Here is a 22040-nt window from a genome sequence, read left to right as displayed (position 1 = left end):
TTTTTTCTGCCTATATATTGAACACAAATTATATCTTTTTGGCTGATGGTTCACAATATAGATGTTTATCTTTTAAAATTTCTTCATGTCTTCTAATGTGAAAAAAAAAATACCATCCATTTAACAAACTTTTCTTCAACTGGGTAGTCAGCAAAAATGTTGTAATAGTTCACTTAATGGTTCTTTCAAAATATATTTTTCCAATTCAAGGAAGCAGCAAAGAAATTGTAGAAATAGGTTCCATATCTAGGAAACAAATGATATTTATAATGTCTTTACTTATGTCTAAATATTTCCATTTCTACATGTATTTCTTAAATTATATGCCTCAGCTATGACACAATTATAATTTAGCATTTCTATATCTAATAGTAATTTTTTAAATGATTAAGTTGTCCCTTTTGAATTTGTCAGAAATATAACTTTTTACGTTCACCATTTTTGCAACATCTTTTGGTAATTTTATTGACACAATAAATCTATGCTTTCAAACATTAAGATTTACATTTCACTATGAACTGTAAACAAAGCTTGCCAAAATAAAATGATTGAGCCTGATTTTAAATGTCTACCCTCAAGAGGCACTCAAAATGCAGCAATGATTTTTCTGTGGTTTCTACTGCTTTAGTTCCCTTCAGAAACGGAGTGTAAATCACAGAAATTCTTCACTTCTTAGAGCTGCAGAGACATTTAAAAGAGAGAGGTGCAGGAGAAGAGGAAATAAGAGTGTACATTAAAAGCAATTCAGAGGGCCAGGCACAGTGGCTCACGCTTGTAATTCTAGCATTTTGGGAGACTGAGGTTGGCAGATCATCTGAGGTCAGGAGTTCGAGACCAGCCTGGCAAACATGGTGAAACCCCATCTCTACTAAAAATACAAAAATTAGTTGGGCATGGTGGTGGACGCCTGTAATCCCAACTACTTGGGAGGCTGAGGCAGGAAAATTGCTTGCACCCGGGAAGCGGAAATTGCAGTGAGTTGAGATTGCATCACTGCACTCTGGCCTGGGTGACAGAGTGAGACTTCATCTCAAAAACAAAAAAAAAAAAACAAAACAAACAAACAAACAAAAAGATAATTCAGAGAAATTCTCCCTTAAGTTTATTCACCTGGAATTGATAGGACCAAACATTGTTATAAGCATTATCACTATAGATTTGTGGGGATGGAGGATGGAGAGGGCTTGAATAATTGTGAATTTATATGATCTCCTATTGCCTACACACTCCTTCTATGTCCTTTTTATTTTCTTCCATTTTACACTGGGGGTGAATTGTAGTGCAGGAGTCTGCTAGTGAATACAGAGGAGAGTTCTAAAAGTTTCTCTCATCCAATAAAACAAGTCAGTGTAAAACATACTTGTCAATAAAAACTATTTTTTACAGACCTAAATAACTGCATACATTCTTGAAAATGAATAACAAAATTGTATTTTAGTTGATGCACAGTAAATTCTTTACAAATATTGTTTCTTTTAAATTTTATATAATTATTTGGTATATCTTATATCAACTACTATCAACACTGCTTATTTAATGTATTTTTACAATAAAATTAAAATTTTTATGATCACTTTTCATCTATTAAAATGTCTATATATGTGCAAAAATTTTGTTTTTTATAGCTAGACATGAAACAATGGGTTAAAAAATGATCTTAATCATTAAGCATATTTTTACATTACATCTTTACATTTTCAGCCAACACAATGTCAGAATATTTTAATCACAAATATTATTTAGAATTTTCTTAAAAATATTTGACATTTCAAAATAATACAAAATTTCCATTTTAAAATTAAATGTTACTTAAGAAAGTTGTTCCTTTCCTAAAAAATTAACAAATGAAAAGGAAGAAAAAAAAACACTAATCCAGTTAGCAATCTTCTTACCTTCCTTTAGTCACAGGTAGTGCCAAGAATAAGGTGTCTATTTAACATGTTTCTTCTTTCCACGACTTGCAGTGAATTGTGGATATCTATCCATAAAGGAAATTATGTGTGAATGCCAGCATGCATAGAAATTTAATTCCTAACCTATAAGTATCAAATCAAAACCTTAGTCACCAGCCAATGCCATCCCAAGAATGTAACACACTTGAGGACAAGCTTCCTCTTGAGCCAACTCTGTCAACAGACACCACTTTTATTTCATGTACTCCCATTCTCTGGCACCTCTTTTCTTCCTGCTATCACAAATATGATTTTTTCAAAAGCCACTATCAAGGTAGTAAAAATGGCTTTAATTTATACTTGGTGTATTCATTTGCTAGGGGTGCCATAACAAAACACCACAAATGGGGTGGGTTAAACAGAAACTAATTTTCGCATGGTTCTGTTGGCTGCACATTTATTGAGGTGCCAGTGGGGTAGGCTTTCTCTGAGGTCCTTAAGGGAAAATCTGTCCCAGGCATTTATTTGCCTTTTAGATAACTGTTCTTTAGATTAGTGATCCCCAACCTTTTTGGCACCAGGGACCGGTGTTGTGGAAGACAATTTTTCACAGAAGTTGAGGGACAGGGGTGTTTCAGGATGAAACTGTTCCACCTGAGATCATCAAGCATTAGTTAGATTCTCATAAGGAGATCACAAACTAGATGCCCTGCAAAGCGGTTCACAAGAGGGTTCGCGCTCCTATAAGAACCCAATGCCTCTGCTGATCTGGCAGGAGGCAGAGCTCAGGTGGCATTGCTTGCTGGCCTGCGGCTCACCTCCTGTTGTGCTGCCCGGTTCCTAACAGGCCATGGACCAGGTCTGGTCCATGGCCCAGGGGTTAGGGACCCCTGCTTTAGGAGACTGCCCTTTAGATGACTGGCCTTTTCATATACGTCATCCCTCTGAGCACAAGCACCCCAGTGTCTCTCTGCATGTTCTAACCTCCCGTTTTCATAAGGACCCAGGTTAGATATTAAATTAGGACCCACCCTAATGTCCTCACTTTAACTTAATCACCCCTTTAAAGGCTCTATCTCCAAAAATGGTCACATTCACAGGTACTAGGCCACGGGCTTTCACATGTGAATTTTAGGGGGAAATTCAGCTCACAGAACTCAGGTTTAATAGTAAATTAACAAAGTGAAGACAATTAACTCAGTCAGGGACTGAAACACACCCAGTGATGAATATAATTTTTCTCCATGACAGAAAAGAGCCATATGGCTTCTGAATTTTAATGCGAGAAATGAAGAAATGCATGGGTTATGGCTAACCATAAAATAAATACTTAAATATAATTTCTTCATTTGGAAGTGTTTCACTAATTTTTTAAAACTATGTAAGGAATATTATCTATGCTTCCACTTTACTAAGCCATGGAATCTATGTAGATTCTACAGAGAATCAATAAATGATGCTATGAAGCAGCACATGCTTGAGTACGTTAGATAGGCAACAGCTACTCAAGCAACAAAAGTCACAATTACAGAAAGCTTAGTTCTCACTGCAAAAGAGGGGCAAATACTGCAAAAGAACAAGGGGAATTAGACTGCAGTTTTGAAGAGTCACTTGCAATTTTTATTAAATGTTGATCATTTCCACATCCTAGAGGTAATTGCTTAATCATTAGGAAGTTGCCTCTCTTCCCTTTCACCTCTTTGAAAAAAAAGAAAAAAAAATGTAATTCTCTTAGAATTTTCAACATTGAAAATGTGAATCTATTAAAAGGACAAAAACTTCATGGTCAATATGTTTTTATTTTTAAATTAATGATGGAGCAATCTACAAAAAGAATTTTCCATTCTAAAAGCCATTTGGGGTAGATAAAGGAAGACTAAGATTTCCTTCTCATCAAACTATCCAATAATGCCTTCATAAGACTTGCTTACATAGATGTAAATAAGCATTTTAATATACAAGTACTGTGTTTGACCAATAGACACATTACTAAACAGTTACATGTGTCTTCCAGTTTCATATACCTAAGCTTTTTAAGTGATGGAAAAAAAAATTGTACATAAAAAAAAATTAGGGATCCCTTTTATAGAGTGAAGAATCCTTTTATAGTTTGGATATTCACCAATAATTTACATGTTTATTTCATTTAAGTTTTTATGCATATGATCTGCTTAAACCAAAGTAAAACAAAGTACTCCTGTTCCATATTACAAAGATGAAAATACTATATTTATTCAATTATGGTTCATACATTTAATAGAATAAAAATTCTTTTGTGTCTAAAGTTAAATTAAGACTAAACATCTGTATCTATATGTGATTATTTTTCTTCCCTCCCGCCTATGCTTTTCATATGGAATTAATGACTAACAAGTATTCCTAAAATGTGAATAAAGCAGCGAAAGAAGAATAAAAACTGAAAAAAATACCTACGTATAATTTTAAATTGCTCTTAAAATAAAATTATAGAGAAAATACCTTGTATGTTATTTAACTTCATTAAGCTATAAATTAAGTTAGCTATAAATATCTATAAGTTAAATTCATTAGCTATAAATTAAATTTATCTACATCATATCTAATTTTCTCATTAACTATTAAAAATCCGAACTTCATATTCATACATGAAAATAGTTTTTCTTTTGGGTGTAAATAGAGTGTATTTTAGAATTCTGAACACTTATCAAACTAAAGTTAGCTAATGAAATGTTAACAATAATATTCAAAACATGAATAAAATCTATACATTAATAACATCTAAAGGCAATGAAAGGCTTTGTGTGAAAGAATCATCTTTTGTCCAACTCTATCACCTTTTGTTTTTTAATGGCTATGTTACAAGTGTCTAAATCCCTGTCCTGGCACACTTTCACTGCTCATGCCTCTGGTAGTTTATTTGCATATTCAGCCCATCTGTAGCCCTTATATTGACTGAACTCATAAACAGAGAAAATCAAGAATCCCTGCATAGATTTGTATGTGGTTACCCCTACTGTTGAGCCTATTCCAGGCTTGTACTTTGGGGCTTAGGCTTTGATCCTTATAATCAAACCCCGCACAGTTGTTAAAAGACATGCAGTATCACTTACACAGTAAAACCATTGAAATAAGCATATTCCTCAGCTGTGAATCCACAAATATCTTGGCAAGATAATTCCACACCTTGCTGAAGAAGAAGATTTACTAAACGTGTTGGTTCACCACTGACAGCAAGAATAAGGGCTGTTCTGGAGCAAGAAATAGAAATGAATGCCCATTTAAAGAGCTTAAACATGCCTCATTTTAAAAAGTCAGTCTTCTCAATTTACTACTCAAATGTATGACCTCTATCAGAAAGAGTCAAGGCAAGAATGTAAAAAGTACAGCAGATCTGCTCAAAAAAGTGTGCCAGTCACAGATCATATCATGGAGTCTAAACATGAATAGTACCTAGGAAGCAGCTAGCTCAGTCATTTTCAATCTCTTCTTCCTGGAAGCCTAGTGTTTTCAAAAACATGTCTCAAAATTCCATGAAGGAGTGTGTCCTGTGACTTTGGGTCCCCTAATCCCATTTAACTACAACAGTTGGTCACCTATGTAAGAGTCTAATGTTAAATTCTAATAATAAATGATAAATAAATAATAACAATAATAACCAATTAGTAGTTGGTCCAACTGTTTGATTTTACAAAGGGAAAAACAAATCCTGAAAGTTCAGATAATCTGTCCAAAAGCATGTGAGCATACATCCTATGGGTCTTATGGTTCTATATTTTCTCAATATCATATACGTGTTTTGTGAACATACACACACACACATACACACACATATAATCTTATTAGGTAGCTCTAGTTATGTGCTATCTTATTTATTAATTATACCTTTGATAACTATCCGAAGCATTCACATCAGCCCCTTTCTCCAGAAGAAATTTTACCATTTTTGGATTATTGCTAATAACGGCAACCAATAGTGGAGTATAACCATCCTGAAAAATTATTTCAAAATGATTAAAATATTGTAGCAAATTTTCATGCTCTTTAGATTTAAGTTCAACTTAAAATACGTGTGTATAAAAACTTCTGAATATACACTGTAACCCTTAAAAGATTTTAGTACATAAAAAAATGTGATTTCAAAGACCAATAAAACAAATCAGGGTTGAGCCAGACAAAAAATTAAAGTTGCTATTTTAGGCTTAATTCAAATTGTAGGTAAGAGCAGCCTAGAATAAGTAAGTGATGAGCACCTAGCATTTATTGTAAGTATTGCATACCATCAATTCACATTTCATAATATTGTCATCTTCAGATTTCCATTGGGTTTCATTTAAACCTCCAAGGCTGGCACTTATTTTGGATATCATGTAGACAAAATATCAGTAAAGTATCAATATGCTTTTTAAAAAAATTCATCGGTTATTCATAATGCCTTAATGGAAGAGTTAGATTAATTTTAATATTATGTGATTTGCTATTTCAACCCTTTTATTATTATTCATGAGTATATCAATAAAATAGAAAAAAGGTGGGTTTTATGTTTTTATCAATACCAAGTTATAAGAGAATTAAATATTCCTCATTTGTTATGGCCTGTTAGACAATTATAATTGTTAAATATAGTATTTCTTTGGAGGTCAGGATTACAATCTGCAATAAAATAAAGAAAGACTTTAAGAGAAGAAAAATTTTATCAGTTTTTGATAATCTCTTCTCTTTCTCCCCAATTTCAGTTTGGAAAATTCATTCTTTATATAACATATATTTCAACATAGATGAATTATCTGAAATACGCTCTTCAGTTGCTTTCTAAAATACAGGATTTTTTTCTTTAATAGAAAACTACCTTATTTTTCATTTCAAGATCAGCTTCGTAATCAAGCAGTTGTTCAACTAATGAGACACTCTGACCACAAACAGCATAGTGAAGAGCAGTATTATAATGAATATCCCTCAGATTTGGGTCTGCACCACAGTTTAGAAGAATAGTAGCACAATCCTCATTTTGACGCTGTACTGCCTGTTAATGCAACAAGAGTAGATGAGTAACAAATTTACTATTTGGGATATGATAAATTAATGTTTGATACTATGTTTTAAAACATGAAAAATCAACAAAAGTTAACTAGGAGAACTCAAACATATTCCAATTGAACAAGAAAAATTATGGCATACCTTAATCAATGGGGATTTGTTTTCACTATCCCGGATGTTTATTTTGCATTGTTGCCCAATTAGGAAAAGTACAACATCTCTATGTCCATTCGCACAGGCCAGGTGCAAAGGTGTTCTATGTCAATAAAACAAAACACAAAGTTAGAGATAAGTCTCCATTTGAGCAAGTTACTTATTTTACTCAAAAACAAGCCAGATTGTACATTGGTAAAGTACTTGCTTCATGCACATATTTCTATTTAAACAAATGTACATTAACTACAATTACCTTTTATTGAACTTTCAGGGCTATGCAAGTGTGTTGAAGATTAAATATTTAACTGATTTCACTTCAAGGAAAATGTAACTATAATTAGATGAAAAACAGATTTTTTAAAAAGTACCAAAATGATGTCTGGGCTTGGAAAAGATAATAAAGTTAGGTATCACAGTAAAATTTAGAAATTATATTTAAAACCTGAGATGCATCTAATAGGTAACAGGAGGAAAGTATATTACTTAATCAATGACATGCTATCCCTAATTGTGTGTTTTTCTTTATTTACTCAGTGATTAAAGTTGGCATTTGTATCTGAGAAGTAAAAGATGAATGCCTAAGGACTCTCTAAGTTGTAGATCTTAACCCTATTTTATAAGTTATTACACTAATTTCCACTTCTGAAGAACCGTATTCTAGGTAGCCTGCCAGAAACCAGACACACATTCATGAACTTTGACAGAAGACTAATTAGATCCATTTAAATTTTGCAATTTTTAGCCTGGACTGACCCTCAATAAACATTTATCTTCTTCTAAGGTGATATCATTATAGCCTTGTTTTTAGATAATTTTATAATACCAAGGCCACATATAAATAATCCATTTAAAACAAGAAGCTTAAATATATTTTCCTTGTTTCACTCTAGCTCCTCAGAAGTACTCTATGGGTACCTAAATAGACCCGCTATTGACACACAGGAGTAGCAAAAAGATGAACCTCAAAAATAAGATAACTACTTAAAAATAAGGTAATTTTCAAAAAGCTAAACTAACAAAACCTATTCACAATAACTTACCATCTCTGGCAGTAAACCAAGAAAATATAAAAACAGTTCAAAAACATTGGAGAAAACTAAAAATCTAATTAAGTTTACCTGAATGTAATCTCTGGAAGGCACAACTGTAATATAACTACAATATAAAAAGTCAAATTTTACCCAATTATATTATTATTTAGCTAAAGAGAGAGCACAGTCAGGAAGAGGACAATCAGCTAGCATAACAGAATAAAACCAGAAGTTATCCATAATTAACATACTTCATGGAAAAGACAATCTGAATTTAAGGAACAAACAAAGAAGAACTTCGTTGTAGGACAAAAGTGATTCATCAAACACCATGGTCTAAATTATGTTTCCCTCAAAACTATCCACCTTACTTTACTGTGATTCCATCCTTACCAAGCAAATTTCTGATGACTAATTTCTCAGTCATCCTGATACAATGAAGCACTGATTAACCTTTCTGCTCACATTTACAATTTGGTTTAAGGATGAAATTCCTTACATAATAGGAGTTTTCAGAGCCCTCAATCCCAACACAACACAGGGCTAAATAGCTTTAAGCCCACCAAAGATAAGTCCTTGCAGTAGATAGCAAATCCTGGCAAACATTTTGATGTGTCCCCTTCATCTGCCATTACACATATCTTGAGAATTTAGTTCCAAGGAACTTTGGTGGTTTCCACCCAATTTTTAGATCTGCCTCTCCCTCCAACTCCAGTTTTATTTTTTACCTAATTTAAAATAAATACATAAAATTACACACACACATGCACGCACACACACACCAAGACACTGCTCTTACTAAGAAAGTAAATGGATTCCCAATAGGTCCTCCACAAATAGCTGTTGCATCCTGCTGTATACCTCACTCTTCCACCAACTGAATCTAAAACCTTCGGTAACAAATCCACAAAAAAATTTCATGGCCCATATTAAACTCCAAGAACTTAGGAAATCAGCCATAAATTCAATAAAATAAAATAGCCTTGAAAGATTCCACCCTCAAAGGAGGTATTGAACAATGCAGTCTGGGGTCATTTATACAAAATCTGAAAACAAGAGCTAATCTAGCCTGAGCATGCACAAAACACTAAAAAAAGTTGACAATATTCACTCAAACCATCAGTCTTGTAAAGAAGATTTTTACTTAGAATATTTGACATCCTTTTAAAGCAGTTATCTTAGTTTAAAAACATACAGATTTAACATTTACATTCATTTTATTTTAAATTTTAGATTTAAGTGTAAAATTTTAGAGCTCGCAATTGAAGTAAGCAGCAAAAGAAAAAAAAATTGTCATGGCCACTTCTCTATATGTTTACACATATAATGTAAATGCCTCAAGGCCAATAGGAATGCTTTTCCACTTAATGTCAAAAACAAAAGCCATTCTATTTTTTGAAATAGTTGAATGCAAAAAGTATATTTACAGATATCTTGGAGAAACATTTTTAAATCAATATTATTCCATTTGTCAAAAATCCTTAACTTTCATCAATACATTATACTTCTAATTTAAGACTTTATATTGTTACTTCTTAACTCATGGTACTTAATCTAACCAGAAATCTAAATTCCTGTGAAGCTTAGTATTGGTTACTAGATTTTCAGGCTAACTGGTGTCATTTTGTTTCACTCAAGTTCTGTTTTCTCCCAGACTCCCACTCTCTTTTATATCAATGGAAAAATTGTCAGCATAGACTGTGGACAGGTGATGATCAGATACCAGAAATCTCAAATTGAACTTCAGCAAAAGGCATGACTCAGATGAGTGTCAAGGCTGAATGATTACTTTGAAAGCTGAAGTGAAAAGTGTTATCTGCTAGACAAGAGTACAGGGCCAGGGCATAGCTGTAGCCTTCAATTGAGTCTCATCATGAGAATGTCCTTTTTAAGTAATATTCTTGGACTCTTGATAACTTAAGAGTTCAGGGTGAGTGAAGAGGAAGTAACCAAGGATGCTAACTCACCCTAGGTCATCTATTTTCAACTCTAGACTGGGCACTTTCGATGTAATCTAGGTTTGAGTAGTAAGGTTGAAGGTATTAATTTAGAATTGGGCCTCCACTCACCAATTTATGAAGGTGATCTGAAGGGCTTTTTTATTAAAAACCATAAAAGTGATTTTATAGCAGGAGAGATATTAAACATCTCCAATTCATTTTCAACCTTATTAGGCACAGTGCTCTTGAAATAAAAACAATAATAGAAGCTAACTATGCAGAGCACATTAACAGGGAGCTATTCTGATTTAATAAGATGCCTGCAACAGAGCTTTGCAGATCTTTGTTTAGAAAACACTAATCGAGTAGTAGCTCTAGTTTGAAAGATGAGACTGAAGGTATCTCTGCATTATACAGATGTAGAGAAGGCCTCAAACTCCCATCTTGACTCTCAGAACAATGTTTTTTCCTACTAGGCCACTATGGTTTCCTGAACGATCTGCTTATGCTATTTCCCCTGTTCCTTTTTTTTTTTTTTAACCAGAAATTCCAATTTTCAGTATCATTATTTTTACTAGAAAACATATATAAAAATATTACTTCCATTAGGCCATTAATATGCACATATGCTTACATGAGGTTTAGGAGACCTTAAGCACAATGCTTCCAAAATGAGTCTGTGAAACATTTGATAAAACATTGTAATTTACCTTATTAAAAATTCAAACAAAACGAATAGTTCCCAATGACCATCTCACTCTATCTACTTTCCTCTCCCCACATTTCATCTCTCAGAAATAGCAATTTAAGTATATGTTCTTTAAGATTTTATCTTTCTCATTTTCAGTATCTCTCTCTCTACACACACACACACACACACACACACACACACACACAAATGTTCAAACAGAAATATACAGTCTGAGATTTTTTCATTCAGCTTTATCGAGGTGTAATTTATAATAAAGTGTACAATTTTAAGAATTTTGACTAGTCAATTTACAGTCAATTCTCTGCAGTCAATTCTTTCCCCTGCCCCCATATCTAAAACCACTGGTAACTATTAATTTGCATTATGTCATTATCCTTTTTTTTTTAGATTCGGGGTGTACATATGTAGGTTTGTTACATGGGTATCTTGCATAATGCTGCACTTCTGCTGAACTCATTACCCAAATAGTGAACATAGTATCTTATAGGTAGTTTTTCAACTCTCATGCCCATTCTAACATTCCCCCATTTGGAGACCCTAGTGTCTATTATTTCCACCTTTATGCCCATGTGATAGAGATAATTTCATATCCTCTTTGACAATTTTGGATGCCTTTTCTTTCTTTTGCCTGATTTTTCTGGCTAGGACTTCCAGTACTAGGTTGGATAGGAGTGGTGAGAGCAGACATCTTTGTCTTATTCCAGTTCTCAGGAGGAATGTTTTCAACTTTTCCACATTCAGTATGATATTGGCTGTGTGTTTGTCATAGATGGCCTTTATTATTCTGAGGTATATTTCCTCGATGCCTAGTTTGTTGAAGGTTTTTATCATGAAGGGATGTTGGATTTTATCAATGCTTTTCCTGCAACTATTGAGATGATCATCTGGTTTTTGCTTTTAATTCTGTTTATGTGGTGAATCACATTTATTGATTTGCATATGTTGAACCATCCTTGTATACCTGGAGTAAAACCCAATTGATTGTGTTGAATTATCTTTTTGATATACTGCTGGATTTGGTTTGTTAGTATTTTTGTGTCAATGTTCATCAGGAATATTGGACTGTAGTTTTTTTTTTGTTTTTTTTTTTTTTTTTCGTTGTTTCCTGTATGCTACAATGCTTTACCTTTTCTAGAATTTCATGTAAGGAGTCATTTGTGTCTGGTTTCTTTCAGTTAGCATGACACTTTCAAGATTCACCCATATTTTTTGCATATATCCATAATTCATTGCATTTATTGCTGAATAATATCTTTAAGTTATCCTATTTATATGTGTATGTATGTATGTATTCATCCTTTCATTCATGTATTTTAAAAATATTAAGCACTCACTATGGCTAGGCAGGGTTCTAGCTGATGAGGATATATCAGCAAACAAAGATGTGCAAATACCTGCTTTTATAAATCATACATGTTAGTAGAAGAGGTAAACAACAAACAATTTAAAAGATGAAAAGTACATCAGACAATATTAAGTTCTAAAGAGAAAAGCAGGGAAGAAGGATAGGAAATGTCAGTGAGGAAAAAGGGTACAATTGCAGGTAAAGAGTAGCCAGGGAAGGCCTCACTAGTAAGGTAACAATTGAATAACACCTACAGGAAGTGAAAGAGCAAGTCATACTACTATCTGAGGGAAAACCACCCAGGCAGAGGGACCAGCAAGTCCAAAAACCCTAAATGCATGTCTTGCATTTCTGTGGAACAGTAAGAAGACCAGTGTAGCTGGAGATAAATGAATGAAAGGAAGAGTTGCAGGATGTAAGATCAGAGAAGTAACAGGGTGAGGATGAAGATCATATAGGGTTGTATGAGACACTGGATGGATATGGCTTTTACCCCTAGTAAGATGGGAAGTGATTGTAAGTTATGAAAACAAGGAGTAATACCATTTGACAGACATTACACAGGATTATTCTGACTGCTGTAATGAGAATAAGCTGAAAAGGGAAAAGTGTAGTTAAGTGGGCACTGTAATAATTCTAGTTGAGACATAATGGTGGCTTTGACTATGGTAGTACTTATAAAGGTGGTAAGAAATGCTTGGATATTAGATATACTTTGAAGGAGGAGCCAACAAGATTTCCTATTTAATCAAATGAAGGATGTGAAGGAATTAGAGGAATCAAAAATATTCTAGAATTTCAGCCTAAAGCAATTGAAAGACAACATTTGGCATTTATAGAAAAAGAAAAGGCAGGTCAGAAATGAAATAACAGGATCTTAGTTTGGGAATATTTGAGACCTCAGTTTGAGAAAGCTAAGTAGTGATGTGATGGAGCTCGTGGTTCTTGCAAGCTAACTGTTAAATTTTCAGGAATTTTGCAAGCCAGTTGATAGCACATTGGTAGCTTAAAATTGGCCACTATTTACAAACCCTACGAATCAGGGTTTTCCCTCTTTCCCTCCCCTACCCATTAAGGGCCTGTTATTAAACATTTATTAGCACACCAGTGAATATTAGATACCAAGTATAAATATAGGCAGGCAAGAGGTCTCGTTGGCTGGAGATTAAAAGTTGGAAGGCACTGGAATATATATATTTAAAGCTAATCTCTTTTCACCAGGAGAGTGAAGACCAAAATACAGAGAGAAATCATTTCTGGTGAAACTCCTTAAGTGTTTACAAGTTAGGAAGATGAAGAGAAACCAGCAAAGGAGTCTCAAAAGAAGTGTCCACAGAATTAGGAGAAATGCCAGATGGCCCCGGTGTTCTGAAAGACATTAATTCAAATACCGCTGATATGGCAAATAAAGTACTTTGCTGACATGCCAGCAAGGTAAGACTGAAAACCGACTCCTGAATGAAGTCATGTTGAAGTTGTTGATTACCTTATAAAGTCATTCAGTGGAGTGATGTAGGATAAAAGCCATCTAGAAGATTGGACAACACTGTTTTTGTCAAAAAAAAAAAAAAAAAAAAAGACATAATACTACCTGTAAGCTAAATACAAATCTTTTCGCTAACCATATAGTTTTCACTTAGCCAACTGTGATGAAAGATAATGCTTTTCATACTTTTTGACTTGAAACTCCCAAAAATATTTTAAGGCAGCCACAGAGAGTACATATTTACTGTTACTAATGCCAAACACATAACTCTTTTTCTTAATATGTATTAATTTTTGCAGCAAGTGGTTATTAATGGGTTTGAAGATATTATGTAATTGAGGAAATTTTTCATAAGTGATCCACATTAAAAAGATTAACCAGAGTGATGTCAGCAATATGACAGAGTAGGAAACCCTGAAGTACCCTTCCCCACAACAAACACACCAATTCAGCAATAGCGTAAGGACAAACTCCCTTTGTGAAAAATCAGAAACTAATTGAAAGTCTCCTGCACCCTGGGAGAACACAAAACCAGAGGTACTAGAATAGACAGATTCAGAACACCCTCTTGCTGAAGATCCTGCCTCCAACACAGTGCCATATGATCAGAAAGAGACCCACTAGCTCCCGGCTTTACCCAAGAGAGCAAAGGAGGTGGCTTGCCAGCACCCCAGCTTCCCCATAAACTATATGAATACATGTTAATTATGACAACAAAGTTTGGGGGGGAGATAAAATTTAGAATTTTTACATGCTATTGGACTTCAATTGTTAGCAACTTAAACTACTATGAGCTATTTTATGTCAGTCCCAAAGTAACCACAAAAAATCTGTAGAAGTTACACAAAAAAAGGAAAGAAAGGAACCAAAGCACAACAATATCAAAGCACAAAATCAAGAAAACACAAAGGAAGACAGGAAGAAAGAAAAAGACAAAGAAACTATAAGAGTAACATGAAAGCTAACAAAATAGCAATAGTAAAACTTTCCCTATCTATAAATACGTTAAACATAAATAGATTAAGCTCTGTAATCAGAGTGGCTGAATAGATAAAACACAAGGTGCAACTACAGTTGACCCTTGAACAGCAGGTGTTTTAACTGTGTAAGTTCACTTATACACAGATTTTTTTCAATAGCTATATTAGAAAAATTTTGGAAATTTGCAACAATTTGAGAAAACTTCCAGATGAAACAAGTAGCCTAAAAATACTAAAAAATTAAGAAAAGGTTACATATGCCATGAATGCATAAAATATACGTAGATACCAGTCTATTTTATCATTAACTACCATAAAATACCAGAGATACTATGAAGAATCCCTCCTCTTCCTCCCACTCCATCTACTTAATGTGAAGAAAACAGGACGAACAACTTTATGATGATCAACTTAATAGTAAATATATTTTCTCTTCCTTATAATATTCCTAATAACATTTTCTTTTCTTTTGCTACCTTTATTTTATTGTAAGAATACAATGGGTAATACATATTACATACAAAATATATGTTAATCAACTGTTTATGCTGTTGGTAACACTTCCAATCAACAGTGGGCTATTTATAGCTAAGTTCTGGGGGAGTCAAAAAGTTATTAGCAAATTTTTACTTCACAGGGGGTTGGCTCCCCACCCCAATCCCTATATGGTTCAAGGGTTAAAGTGTATATGCTCTCTATCAGAAACTCACTTTAGATTTAAGAAGAATTTGATTGAACAGCGAGTTCAAATGCCTGTTTGGAAGCAGCCATTGTGCTCTCAAGCATGCCAAGATAAGAGTCTAAAACTGTACTTGTTATAAAGCTAACCTGGGTATGAAGCTATCTGGGGAGTCCCTCTCTTTGCCAACCCCAGCTCAACAGCAATTCTGAGTTTGGAGACTCTCAAAGTCTCTTTTAAATTGTAACTAAAGTAAGGACAGTGGTTTAACAGAGTTCATATTGCTGATTGCGTTGCATCAAGGCCCCAGCAGGCTGCAAGGGACCTTTGTGACTTGACAAGTTCAATGGTAATGAGTGTGGTTCATGAATAGTACGGCTTATCATATTATCCCAGAATCTGACATGTTTATACAGTTGTTACACATATTTGCAGCACACATTTGGTGAGAAAATGAAAACAGATTTAAGAAAATTGGTGATGAGTAGCAATGAAGGGAGAAAAAAAATCATCCTCTGTCCAAATAAGTTTGCTAAGTATCAATAAACTCAGCAAGCTTCTTTTCAAAAAATTAAAAAGTTACTTCTTTTGATGTTTCCTAGTGTTAAAATCTGACTAACCAATGTTCTAGGGGGTCATCTCTACTCTTTTACTATTCTCCAATGAGCAAAATTGTGCATCTTAGTGCCTGAGGACAATCAATTACCAAGAAGCAAAACAACAAGGAGGGGAAAAGATGGACTGCCAGTGGAGACCAAGCTGGTGAGAGGAGGGGATGGATTCAGGAAGGGCAGAAAATATTCAAGTAAGCATTCCTTTCTTTTCTTTTTTTTTTTTGAGACAAGCCTTGCTGTGTCACTCAGGTTGGAATGCAGCGGCCCGATCTCGGCTCACTGCAACCTCCGCCTTCCGGGTTCAAGTGATTGTCCTACCTCAGCCTCCCGAGTAGCTGGGATTACAGGCACCCGCCACCACGCCCTGCTAATTTTTGTATTTTTGGTTAGAGATGGGTTTTCGCCATGTTGGTCAGGCTGCTCTCGAATTCCCGACCTCAGGTGATCCTCCCGCCTCGGCCTCCCAAAATGCTGGGATTACAGGCATGAGCGACCGCGCCCGGCCCAGCATTTAAAAATAAATAGCCAAAAGTTGGAGTGGGACCCTCTGCCAATAATCACCAGACAATCTTTCTTCTTTGGGAAACTCTGAGTGACAATCAGGGTCAAACAGCCCCTACTTGTCTTATTTCTGGTTGAAGGACCCGGACCCCAACCCGTCCTCCCCCGCTGGCTCTTCAGTCTGGTCACCTGTATTTTTTGTCCTGCATGTTTACATCATATTTCTTGAGCTGAAGATATTCCTTCAGCTTCTTCAAATCCCCAACTGAAGCAGCTCTGTGAAGTTTCTTTAAATCCTTTTCTCGAAGGTTGTAGCCCTGGCCTATGGAGGGGTCTGAGGAGGTAGGGCTGCGGGTCTCATTCTTCCTCTTCCAGAAGCTGAAAAGCTTATTCATGGCGGTGCAGACTGCAGTCTTTCCGTCAGACCAGGATGTTCCTTGGCTTCCTTGCCGTCCGCCCTGCCACTCTGCCCTAGCACCCGGCGGGCGGCTCTCTCCAGTACCCGACGAAAGTGGAAATGCTGGAAGGGCCTTGCGCAGCCAGCCGTTATGGCAGTTAAGGTCGTTATGGCTGTTAAGGTCGTTATGGCTGTTAAGGTCGTTATGGTCCGGTCCCAGGGGCTCGCAGACCTGCATTCTCACCTAGGACTTGGGCCTGACAGCCACACCTGCAGTCTTCCTATTAGATCATGAACCTTGGAATAGAAACTTACCAACTTCCTTACAAATAGCCTCTTCTCCTTCAAAAGTAGATCTAAGGGCTTGAACTCTTGCAAACTAATATTTACCTTCCTTGTGATGGGGATGGGGATGGGGATGGGGATGGGGATGGGCATGGGGATGGATCTCTTCCAGTGATCTTCCCTCCAACCTACTCCCAGCCTCTCACCTCCCTGGCCACATGCTACAAACTGTCTTCATAATAACTGCAATTCCTCAATAACCTCAATTTCATACACACTTTTTTTTTTTTTTTTTTTTTTTGAGACGGTGTCTCGCTCTGCCGCCCAGGCTGGAGTGCAGTGGCCGGATCTCAGCTCACTGCAAGCTCCGCCTCCTAGGTTTACGCCATTCTCCTGCCTCAGCCTCCCGAGTAGCTGGGACTACAGGCGCCCGCCAAATCGCCCGGCTAGTTTTTTTTTTTTTTTGTTTTGTTTTTTTTAGTAGAGACAGGGTTTCACCGTGTTAGCCAGGATGGTCTCGATCTCCTGACCTCGTGATCCACCCGTCTCGGCCTCCCAAAGCGCTGGGATTACAGGCTTGAGCCACCGCGCCCGGCCCATACACACTTTTTAACACCACTTCTCATATTCCAGCTCATTTTGTCTGGTCACAAAACTCCAAAAGTCCTTTGAAAATCTAACTCACTGTGCCTACAGTCCATGAGTCTCATATCCTTTCCCTGGCCTGGGCCACCACACTCCGTGTCCTCACTTCACTACCTAACTAAATTCCACGGTCAATCGTCATAATCACTCCCATGCAGATACCTTCAATAAGTTTTCCCCCATTCCCTTTCTTACCTGTCTGTGCCTAAACCAAAACCCTCATTAAATCTAAACTGATCTGCCCTAAGCCACTGAAATGTGATCGAAGGAAAAAACACAGTCCTGCCATCATCTTTCATTTCCAGTTCAGGAAAATCCACCTCAAATTGTCTGTTACTCTTCCTCTCTCTTCACACCTCCTTGGTTCATGGCCCTTTTTCCTGATCCATTGAGAAAAAGATCCAATCAAAAGAGAAACTGTACCTGCTCCCAAGATATCTACCCACTTACCTGCACCTTGCAAAAACAAAACAAACAAAAAACCCTTTACCTCTCTCTTGTTCATATAGATGATATGTTCATGTTCTTAGCAAAGGCCAGCACCATTCTTGCATGTACTAGACCCCATCCTCTCTAGCCTATCCAAAAACATTATTCAGTAAACCCTCTTTCATATGTATCTTTAAAGTTTCCCTCTCTGTTAACCAATTCTTATTAGCTTAAATACATGGTAGTATTTGCCTCATCCTAAAAAAACAAACAGGAAGATTGACCACATCTACCCCTGAAATCATCACTGCAATTGCTCTCTTTTGTGGCAAAATTCCTCGGTAGGATTGTCTAAAATGTTATAATCTCTGCTGCAATTTTTCTCCTTCTGTTCCATCATCATCTTTTTGCTCCCACCACTCAATTGACACTACTTTTAAGCCAGATTGACCATGTTGTCTATCACATGAAAGCTAATGGTCATTTCTGAGTTTTCATGTAAATACAGCAGCATTCGACACAGCTGACCATTGCTAACTCCTTGAAACACTTTTTTTTTTTTTTTTTTTTTTTTTTGACTTCCAAGATATCACACTTGCCTGGTTCGATTCCTACCTCTTTAAACATTTTTTCTCAATCCAATTTGTTTGTTCCTCTTTATCTTCAATTATTGGAGAGCCCCAGAATCAATCCACCAACAGCTTTATTTTATTCTTTATAAATCCTTGGAGACATTCTCAAATTTTATCTTTTATACCTACATTTAGACAGCCAGCAAAATCTGTCAATTGTAACTACAAAATATATTCAGAATTTTTTTTTTTTTATTTTATCCATATTCCCTTCTGGGTTATCACAGTCTTATGGCTTTAAATGACATCTATATGCTACTGACACTCAAACTGAGAGTTCCAGTCTGGTCCCTGTCCTGAACTCCCAACTGGTATATCCACTTGCCTATTCAATACCTGAATTTGGTTGTTTCTATTATAGACTCAAAAAACATCTCACTCACAACAGGTCTAAACTGGTCTCCTGACATTCCACTCTTACTGTCTTTCCTACTTGAGATCGAGTAATCCTATTCTTCCAGTTGATCAAGGCAAAAGCTTTGATGCCATCCTTGACTTTTCTCTTTCTCAAAGGCCACATCTAATCAGCTAGCAAACCCTAACTGCACTATTTCCAAAATATAAACAGAATTTGACCACTCCTGTCGATGTATCCCAGACTAATATCATCTCTCTCATTTGCATTACCTTACTTTAATATTTTACACTAGAATCCTGACTGATCTTCACGCTTCTGCCTTCGTACACTGCCATTGCCCTGGTCTATTCTCAACCTAGCCACCTGAATTATCCAGTTAACATACTGTCAGATGAAGTTAATTATTTGCAAAAAACTCTCCAATCGTTTCTCAAATTCCTAACAGTAAGAGCTAAATTTCTTATACTGATCCACATGGCCCTATGCAATCTGTGACCCCAATCCCTTATGCCCTGCCTCCACTTTTACTTTTCTGACCTCAAGTTCTTCTTACCCAAGATCAAATACCTTCAATCGCAGTGATTTCTTTATTTCCCAGCACACTAGGCATGTTCCTGACCTTGTTGCTCCCCTTTCCTGGAATGCTGGTCCTGCCACAATAATATAAGCTCTGAGAAGGCAGCCATTTTTGTATGCTTTACTCCAGGCTACTTTTCAACTCTCAGAACAGGTCTTGGCACATTAAGTGCTGAGTAAATGTATGTCAAATGAACGGATAAGTATATGAAAAATAGTGTCTGCTTCTGTTTGCCCTTTGAATTCTTGGATGCAAATTTGGGCACAGAACTTTTCCTATGCTCAAACTTTTCCTACTATGGAACAAAGCTAAAAACCAGGCTGTAGTATTTAATAAAAAACTTGAGGGTGTCAGATGCAATGAGACTACAAAACTTAATGTAAAACTGGCCCATCAAATATGCCTACTTTCCAAGACCCCAGACTCCAGTCCATCTCCATAAGCACCTCCAGAAGGCAGTGTCCTGGCCATGGGTGACTGCCAGTTCCTATTCTACCCTTAGGGTGCTCCTGACAGCAGGAATCTTCAAAGAGCAGTGCATAACACTCAAGTGATAAAAAACAGTGATCTGCTGGGTGGGGAAAAAAGTATCCGAACTTCTTCATACCTATTCCTACATCTTCCCTTGAAAATAATTTTATATGCTCTACAATAGACATGATATATTAGTGCACTGACACATGAACTCATATATTTAGTATGTAAATCAAAAAAATACAATCATGTGCTTCATAATGACATTTCAGTCAACAAGGGACTGCATATACAATTATAGGCCCATATGATTGTAATGGAGCTGAAAAATTTCTGTGACCTGCTGATATCTTGGATGTCTTGATGATCCTGACCCTCTGTAGGCCTGGGCTAATGTGCACAATAACTAGAAAGTTTAAAAAGTTAAGAAAAAAAAATAGAAAAAACCTTGTAGAATGAGGATGTAAAAAAAGAAAAATTTTTTTATGGCTGTACAATGTGTGTTTTAAGCTAAGTGTTATTACAAAAATCAAAAGGTCAAAAAATTTAAGTTTATAAAGTAAAAAAAATGACAGTATGCTAAGGTTAATTTATTACTGAAGAAAGAAAAATGTTTTTCTATAAATTTAGTGTAGCCTAAGTGCACAGTGCTTATAAAGTCTACAGCAGTACACAGTTATGTCCTAGGCCTTCACATTTGCTCACCACTCACTCACTGACTCACCCAGAGCAACTTTTGGTCCTGCAAGCTCCATTTATGGTAAGTGCCCTATATATGTGTATCATTTTTTATCCTTTATACTGTATTTTTACTGTACCTCTTCTATGTTTAGACAGCTTAGATATACACTTATCATTGTGTTACAACTGCCTACAGTATTCAGTACAGTAACATGATGTACAGGTTTGTAGCTTAGAAGCAATAGGCTACACCATATAGGCTAGGTGTGTAGTAGGTTATACCATATAGGTTTGTGTAAGTGTACTCTAGGATTTTCACATAATGACAAAAGCACCTAACAACATATTTCTCAGATAATACCCTATTGTTAAGTGGCACATGATTGTACCTATGAATGTGTTTTGTTTTGCTTTTTCAAGGCCACCAACTTAAAGAATATGCCCTCGTTCATGTCTTAGAATCTTCTGAGTCCAGCACTAAGAGACTAGTGAATTGTTCTACCACGTGATAAAGACCCGCAACTCAATCCTTCATTTCCTCTTCCAGGATGTCTTTATTTGGATGACTGCTTTTTAAAAATCCACTATGTTTAGGGCAACATACCCTCTGCTTGACAGAACAAGTCATCAGAACACAGGAGTCTAACATCCATATGAGGGATATAAAGACATATGGAAGGATTCTTTCCCTCAGGAGCTCCCTTCCATCTCTTCTATTCAGAAAAAGTCTCTATTTCCGGTACCTTAATTTAGTCTCTTTATCTCTTGCCTAGATTACTTCTGTGACCTTTTAAATAGCTTCTGTACCTTCACTTTAAACATCATTCAAACAGTGGTGAGCTCCATGGAGGTCATTCATATCGTACCTAGGGTTCGATTGCTAAATATACAAGAACTGTTGGAAGCTTACACTCAGAAATGGGAGTATTTACATAATGAAAACAGGCAGTCGGTCTCGGCAGCTCATGCCTGTAATCCCAGCACTTTGGGAGGCTGAGGCTGGCGGATCACGAGGTCAGGAGACCGAGACCATCTGGCTAACACGGTGAAACCCCGTCTCCACTAAAAATACAAAAAATTAGCCGGGCATGGTGGTGGGCCCCTGTAATTCCAGCTACTCGGGAGGCTGAGGCAGGAGAATGGCATGAACCTGGGAGGCGGAGCTTGCAGTGAGCCAAGATTGCACCACTGCACTCCAGCCTGGGCAACAGAG

The 22040-nt window shown here is 36.2% G+C and overlaps 1 protein-coding gene across 1 annotated transcript; it reads right to left on the bottom strand.

Moving 5' to 3' along the window:
• Positions 1–4977: 4977 nt before the first annotated feature.
• ANKRD7 (ankyrin repeat domain 7) lies at positions 4978–16744 on the bottom strand. Its single transcript, XM_023228185.1, has 5 exons — positions 16539–16744; positions 7047–7161; positions 6718–6891; positions 5754–5860; positions 4978–5119 (listed from the first exon to the last, which is right to left on the bottom strand). Exons 1-5 carry the CDS (start codon positions 16742–16744, stop codon positions 4978–4980), a joined length of 744 nt encoding a protein of 247 aa, XP_023083953.1.
• Positions 16745–22040: the final 5296 nt, after the last annotated feature.

This window comes from Piliocolobus tephrosceles, chromosome 8 (genome assembly GCF_002776525.5).
Source record: "Piliocolobus tephrosceles isolate RC106 chromosome 8, ASM277652v3, whole genome shotgun sequence".
NCBI lineage: Eukaryota > Metazoa > Chordata > Mammalia > Primates > Cercopithecidae > Piliocolobus > Piliocolobus tephrosceles.
The sequence above is the reverse complement of the archived record's forward strand: the minus strand, read 5'-3'. Positions and strand labels throughout refer to the sequence as shown.